At 46.1% G+C, this 7,699-nt stretch overlaps 2 protein-coding genes across 2 annotated transcripts in view; both read left to right on the forward strand.

Annotated features, from left to right (window-relative positions):
• The first annotated feature begins 865 nt into the window (after nt 1-865).
• On the forward strand, nt 866-2,651 carry LOC133004014 (somatostatin-2-like). Its single transcript, XM_061073879.1, is given in 3 exon segments — nt 866-1,076; nt 1,157-1,332; nt 2,442-2,651. Coding segments are annotated over 3 exon segments (597 nt in total).
• A 3,990-nt stretch (nt 2,652-6,641) lies between these two features.
• The window catches only part of LOC133004018 (somatostatin-1-like), a 1,646-nt gene continuing 588 nt past the window's right edge, over nt 6,642-7,699 (forward strand). Inside the window, exon 1 of the mRNA XM_061073883.1 lies at nt 6,642-6,782. Coding sequence (XP_060929866.1) covers nt 6,642-6,782 — 141 coding nt within the window. The remainder of the gene's footprint in view (nt 6,783-7,699) is intronic.

A 7,699-nucleotide genomic window follows, 5' to 3' on the forward strand; every position in this document is an offset into this window, starting at 1 on the left:
TGATTAATACCAGGAAAACATGTGGGGACAGGAAGAGGAAGTGACATCATCAGTTCAGGAGCCTGAACACGTTGAGTTGAGACGATCAGCTGAAAACATCGTTAACAAACAAAAGAGAAGAAACTCACGATTAACCGTGAACTTCCCAACACTCAGGGTCTGTGGGGGCGACTCTGTGCCCCAGTGCATGCTGGTCCCAGTCTCAAGGTACCCCCCCCCCCCCCTCTTCGATCAGCTGGTCGTAATCTGAGTCGGAACAGAGACGGAATCGAACCTTTTCACTGAGATCACACTCATCTGTAAAAACACCAAACATGTCTTCTTCTCTTTCTTTCTTTACCTTCCATCCATCCCTTATTCAAACAGAGAGAGAGACTTTGATCTCTTTGTTCTTTGATCCTCTGGGGAAGCACATTGTAAATGTTTCTGTGAATAAAACTTGTGTCTTTAATTTGTGGTAAAATTGCTCCTGAGACGTGTTGAAACATATAAACCTACAAAGTGAAGCCAGCTGCAGTTTGAGCTGCTGACGAGGTCGGGTTCTGCTGACGGCGCTCCGGGAGCCGAACGCCGCCGGCCTCGGCCGCGCTCCGGCGCTGCAGCAGAACATTTCAAACCAATCTAAATGTTTTCCCTCCGAATTAACGTGTGTTTGTTCTCACTAAATGTTGAGTGGGCGACTCTGCTGCTGCCTCTTTGTTTAATGGAGATATCAGCGCGTGCTAATGAAGTCTGCTAATCCTCGGAGCGCCACATTCCCTCGTTGTGTTTGTTTTCCTCGGGCGCCGGCGGCGGGAAGTCGCTGCTGCTGCTGAGACTTTGATTGTTTTATTGCTCAGACTCCATTTAAAGTCAATTAGGACTAATGGAGGTTTGTTTAACATGAATGTCAGCGTTCCTTCATCACCCCGCAGCTCGCCACCTGTCAGTCAAACACACCAGGACATGTGACCTGCTGGAGGCGGAGCATCAGGCTTCAAAACAGCAGCGCTCAGAGGACTGGGACCAGAAACCAGCACCAGGACCAGGACCAGGACCAGCACCTGCAGCAGACAGCCGACCACCCGACAGTAAGAGCTCTCTTCTCTCCTGACGTTAGACTCCGGTGCTCAGGTGTGTTCATCTCCTCCTTTGATCTCTCCTTTGATCTCTGCAGGTATGCAGTGTGTACGTTGCCCCGCCTTCTTCATCCTCGTGGGGTTGGTTCTCTGCAATCCGGTTTTCTCTCAGCCTGACGGAGACCAGGACCAGTACCAGAACCAGGACCTGGACCTGGAGCTGCATCATCGCCGGCTGCTGCAAAAAGCTCGGAGTGCAGGACTCCTCACACAGGTGAGACACCCGACAGCCAATCAGAGCGCAGCGAGGCCTGAGCTCAACAGGACACGTCCCTTCATGTCGCTCCGTTTCATTTCAAGAGAAATGTAACTTACGCTAAGCTACGCTAACCAGCTGCTAGCTGCAGTGGGATCGCAGAGAGACAGAGGTCAAAGGTTGAAATATTCGTTTAAGTTTTAATACAAAAAAACAATCTCAGCATGTTTCCCACAGAAATGTCTTTAGTCAGAAGAGAAAAGAGCATTTGGATTCGATATGAATCTTCTCTCTGACTAAATGTTTGTATAAAACATCAATGTTCCGTTTGCGTCGCTCAGTGATCACAGAGGGAGTTTTCTCCAGCCACAGGGGGCAGCACTGAGTCCATGAAGAGGTGAAAACCTGCTCGCTGGTTATATTTATGTTTCTTTACAAGACAGTAAGAACTCATCCTGAGAACATTGGAACCCTTCATCTCCACTTTGAGGATCCTTTCAGATCCAAGTCGTACGTGTTGGTTCTCTTCCATCAGGGTTTCAGCTCTTACTGTACGTACAGTAGAAGGTTTTACTCCTTGAACAGCATCACTCTAGTGGAGGATTCAGGGCTTTTATTTTGGCGGGGAGCTGTGACGCACGTGAACAGAGCCTCGGATGACTGTTGATGAACATGAATACATAATTAGAATTAGCCGACTGTGGAGGAGTCACGTTGTTGTTTGAGCCTGAACGAAGCTCCACAGGGTCCCATGGACCTCCTGTGGAGAGGAGCTGCCGGGGGGGGGGGGGGGGGTGAGACGCTTCAACATCTGGATTATTCACAGACGTTCAAGCTTCACTGTTTTGAGTCTTTGTTCATTTTCATCAGTGGATCAAATGAACTGAACTTTAGACTGAAGCCGTGGGAGATGATTCAGATTCATCTGGACTCTCTGGAGCTCCATCCTCCTCGTGGTCTTCACCAGGCTGTGGATCTGCTGGAGAAGATCATGTGATAGGATCAGAAGCTCCAGACCCTCTCCCTCAGATACACACACATGATTTCAATCGATGTTAAACTGTTGTCTTGTGTTCTCTTCTGGTTCTGGTTCTGGTTCTGGTTCTGGTTCTGGTTCTGGTTCTCAGGAGTGGAGCAAGCGTGCGGTGGAGGACCTGCTGGCCCAGATGTCCCTGCCCGAGGCCGACGCCCACAGGGAGGCTGAGATGGTTTCCACGGCAACGGGAGGAGGAAGGATGAACCAGGAGCGGTCCATCGAACCCCCCAACAGTCTGCCCCCCCGCGAACGCAAAGCCGGCTGCAAGAACTTCTACTGGAAGGGCTTCACTTCCTGTTAACGCCCCCGATTGTGTTTAGGCTCCGCCCAGGTACTTGACTGTCTGGCTAAGCCCCGCCCTAGTAATTAACACACTGTTTCTCACCTGTTGTTGTTGTTGTTGTTGTTGCTAGCTGAGATCACACCGAGCGACCAATCGCAGAGCCCCTGCCCCCCCTCCTCAGCGCCTGGACGGACCAATCAGCAGCTGAGTGGCTGCACCTGAATCATTACCTATGTAATTATCAATAAAGACAAATCTGAGAAGTTTGTGGCTCCGCCTCCGTCTGTAAAACACAAAGATTTGACTATTGATGGAATCATGTGTGTGTGTGTGTGTGATAGTGTGTGTGTGTGTGTGCGTGTGTGTGTGTGTGTTAGTGTGTGTGTGTGATAGTGTGTGTGTGTATGTGTGTGTGTGTGTGTGTATGTGTGTGTGTGTGTGTGCGTGTGTGTGTGTGATAGTGTGTGTGTGTGTGTGACTGTGTGTGAGTGTGTGTGTTTGAGTGTGTGTGTGTGTGTGTGTGCGTGTGTGTGTATGTGTGTGTGTATATGTGTGTGTGACTGTGTGACTGTGTGTGTGTGTGCATGTGTGTGTGAGTGTGTGACTGTGTGTGTGTGTGTGTGTGTGTGTGTGTGTGTGTGAGTGTTATTTGTGTGTATGTGTGTGTGTGTGTGTGTGTGTGTGTGTGAGTGTGTGTGTGAGTGTGTGTGTGTGTGTTTGTGTGTGTGTGTGTGTGTGTTAGCGTGTGTTAGTGTGTTAGCGTGTGTGTGTTAGTGTGTGTGTGTGATAGTGTGTGTGTGTAAACAGCAGCAGGCTTCTGTGTTAACTCTCATTAACCCTTAATGGAGATGAAGAGAGAGAGCAAATATTGACGGACACATTAAAAACCGCTGAGAGAGTGTGTGTCTGTGTGTCTGTGCTTTTGTGTGTCTGTGTGTCTGTGCTTTTGTGTGTCTGTGTTTTCTTTAGATAATTTGTCACAAACCCCCTTTTCATTTCAAAATATAAACTGATGAAAAATGCCAGAAATATTATTTGTGTTAATTTATTTATAAATCGTTGTCCTCGTCATCATCTTTGGTTGGTTGTGTGTGTGTGTGTCTGTGTGTGTGTCTGTGTGTGTGTGTGTGTGTGTGTGTGTGTGTGTGTGTGTGTGTGTGTGTGTGTGTGTGTGTGTGTGTGCTCAGCAGGGTGTTGGGGTTGAGGGGTTTGAAGATGACGGATGATGATGTTCTTGTTTTCTGGAAAATTAAAAACTAAAAGCTCAGCGGGGTTTTTTCACATGACTCCTGGAAACAGAAAGTGTTTCCTGTCTCCATCACTCAGTCAAATTAATGCAAATGACTACATGTGTGTATTTATGAAATCAGTGTGTGTGTGTGTGTGTGTGTGTGTGTGAGTTTATCTGCATACAAACATTTATCATCAAATATAACGAGCTGCTGGAAAACGTTTTTTCATATTTTAATGCAACAATCAATGAGCATTTTCAAAGTAAAAGTCTTCAGTTTGGCCATAATAATAATAATAATAATAATAATAATAATGACAGTTAAAGCTGAGATCAACTAAAAAAATTGAGTTTGAATTATTAAGCGTCCGTCGGACCCGTGAGGCGTTCAGGTGTCCAAATAAAAACTGAATCATCGAGTTTTATCTGAAATTATTTCAGTGTAAAGAGAACAAATTGAAAATGACTGAAAACAGATTAAACTGTTATCAGGTGGAGCAGTGTGTGTGTGTGTGTGTGTGTGTGTGTGTGTGTGTGTGTGTGTGTGTGTGTGTGTGTGTGTCTGTGTGTGTGTTATCTCACTCTGACAGCTGGTTGGTTGCAGTCCTTTGTGTTTCCACAGCGATGAGTTTTATTTGTCGTACAGTAACGACTCACTCGTTGTTGCAGATGTGAAAACATGAGCTGAGTCTGACATGACCTCTTCTTCTTCTTCTTCTTCTTCTTCTTCTTCTTCTTCTTCTTCTTCTTCTTCTTCTTCTTCTTCTTCTTCTTCTTCTTCTTCTTCTTCTTCTTCTTCTTCTTCTTCTTCTTCTTCTTCTTCTTCTTCTTTTTTATGGCGTCTTTTCAATAAACACACAAAATGAATAAAACAACACAAACCCAGGATTGAGACAAAGGATTCTAAAAATAGAAACATGAACTAAATATTTTGTTGTATTTAGTATTTCTCCCGAGATTCTCTAGCGCCCCCTGCTGGGCCATCTTCTTTAAACCTGGATGATTCGTTCACGCATGTTTTTGTGTAAAATGTAACTTTGTATAAACTTGGGTCAGAAACCGGTTCTCTTCTCTTTCTTTGTTTCCTTTCTGTTTCCTTTCCTTTCTTCCTCCATCCTCCTTCTTCGTCTCCTTTGGTCCTCTCATCTCTCCTCATCCTCCCTAATCTCAGCTTTTCTCCTTGTCCCCTTGTTTCCTCCTTTCCTCCTCTTCTCTCCTCTTCTACGTCCTTCTGTCTTTCACCCACTTGTCTCCTTGTCTCCTCCCTCCCTCTGTCCTCTCATCTGCATTAGCTTCCTGTCAGGAGGACATTTTCTCTCTGTCTTCCTGTCTAAACATCTCTCCCAGAATGCAGCAGGGTAGCGACGGGGGGTCACATGGTGCTGCTGACCAGCTAATCATGTGAACGAGGTAAATCAGTGTGTTCGGTGTGTGTGTGTGTGTGTTTGTGTGTTTGATGGACACTCGCCCGCTGTGTCTCATCTCACTCATTAGTCCGGTCTGACAGACACATTCACCTCCAGCCGTGCGTTTGATTGGTCGTCTCACAGCGATGTGTTTTATTGGTCGGGTCCTTGGCGTGTTGTTAGCATGACGCAGAGCCTCCCGCTGACCCCATCGCCCGCCCCCCCCACTCCTAGCATCACCTCTGAACCCTGTAACGAGCATTTCACACATGTTTACGTGTTGAATATTTGTGAGAATCAGACAGCGTGAAGCTACGCTAACGGGATTTAGAGTCGAGACTCTCAAACTGATGTTGATCAGCAACACACACACAGACACACACACACACACACACGTCTCCGAGCTCCACACATGATTCACCTGAGACACCTGACCGTAGGAGACGACAGCTCCTGACTCGTCCGTCTCGTCTGTGATGCGTCACCTTTTCTCCCTCAGGTAAAACAATCAGCCAATCACAGCGCACCACGCTCAGAGGTGGAGCTCCGTCAGTTCATGTGAGACAGGCTGTTGTTAGAATAACATGTTGTTTGTAGAGTAACGTGAGAAAAGTGTTTGACGGAAGCTACAACAACAACAACCAAAGAGGCAAAGAGGCAAAGAGACAAAGAGACAAAGAGACAAAGAGACAAAGAGACAAAGAGACAAAGAGGTAGAGTAACGTGAGAAAAGTGTTTGACGGAAGCTACAACAACAACAACCAAGAGGCAAAGAGGCAAAGAGGCAAAGAGGCAAAGAGACAAAGAGACAAAGAGACAAAGAGACAAAGAGACAAAGAGGTAGAGTAACGTGAGAAAAGTGTTTGACGGAAGCTACAACAGCAACAACCAAGAGGCAAAGAGGCAAAGAGGCAAAGAGACAAAGAGACAAAGAGACAAAGAGACAAAGAGACAAAGAGACAAAGAGACAATGAGACAAAGAGACAAAGAGACATCATTCTCTTAAAGACAAATCCCAAACTGATCAATAACTGATCCAAAGCAGAGTTAATGACGTGTGTCCACTGAACCACAGGAAGGAAACTAAGTGTTGAAGACGCTTCATTTCACTAAAGATCATCATCATCATCATCATCATCATCATCATCATCATCATCATCATCATCATCATCATCATCATCATCATCATCATCATCATCATCATCAGTCACCCTCCAGCACACGGAGCTGTGACGTCAGCAGGCTTTATAAGAGCCGCTCTGACGGGACAGAGGCAGAACCTCCACAGACCTGAGACTGAGACAGACACACACAGGTACAGACAGTCAGGAAGTTAGAGACACACACAGACACACACAGACACACACAGTGATGAAGATGATGTCCTCCTCGCGCTGCCTCCTCCTCCTCCTCCTCTCCCTCACCGCCTCCATCGGCTGCTGCTCCGCCGCTCAGAGGGATTCCAAACTCCACCTGCTGCTGCACAGGAGCCCGCTGCTGTCCAACAAACAGGTAACACACACAGAGACACAGAGACACACAGAGACACAGAGACACACAGGGACACACAGAGACACACAGAGACACACAGAGACACACACACAGAGACACACAGACACAGAGACACAGAGACACGACACACAGAGACACACAGAGACACACAGAGACACAGAGACACGACACACAGAGACACACAGAGACACACAGAGACACACAGGGACACAGAGACACACAGAGACACACAGGGACACACAGAGACACACAGGGACACACAGGGACACACAGAGACACACAGGGACACAGAGACACACAGAGACACACAGAGACACACACAGACACACAGACACAGACACACAGACAGACACACAGACACACAGAGACATACAGAGACACACAGAGACACACACACAGAGACACACACAGACACACAGAGACACACACAGACACACAGACACACGCACACACAGACACACACAATCCTTCAAACTAGTAAAACTTTTCCTTAAAAATAAAAGCCCTCTTTGATAAATTATGAAACAGCAGATTTTCTATATTTTTTAAAATTCTTTGAGCTGCAGATTTAATTAAATTCTGTAACGACTGAACCTGAACATTTTTAAATCTCATTCGACACAATGAAGAAAACATAAGTTCATATTACTCCGTTATTAGATGATCGTTGGGATTGATGAGTCAGCAGATTGATTGATTGATTGATTGAAAGTTACAGTTCAGCTGTTTATAGAAACTCTCTGAGACGTAAAAGGTAGAAAAGGGATTTTGAAACTAAACCGTGGATGTCGCCTGTTTATTCTAATGGTTTCCTGCGCCCTCTAGTGGTGACATCAGAAATAAATGTGTCATGTGTAAAATAAGATGTGTGACTTTATACAATCCGATCCAAGATAGTAAAGTAAAAGAGAAACACT

Source organism: Limanda limanda, chromosome 6 (genome assembly GCF_963576545.1).
Source record: "Limanda limanda chromosome 6, fLimLim1.1, whole genome shotgun sequence".
Taxonomy (NCBI): domain Eukaryota; kingdom Metazoa; phylum Chordata; class Actinopteri; order Pleuronectiformes; family Pleuronectidae; genus Limanda; species Limanda limanda.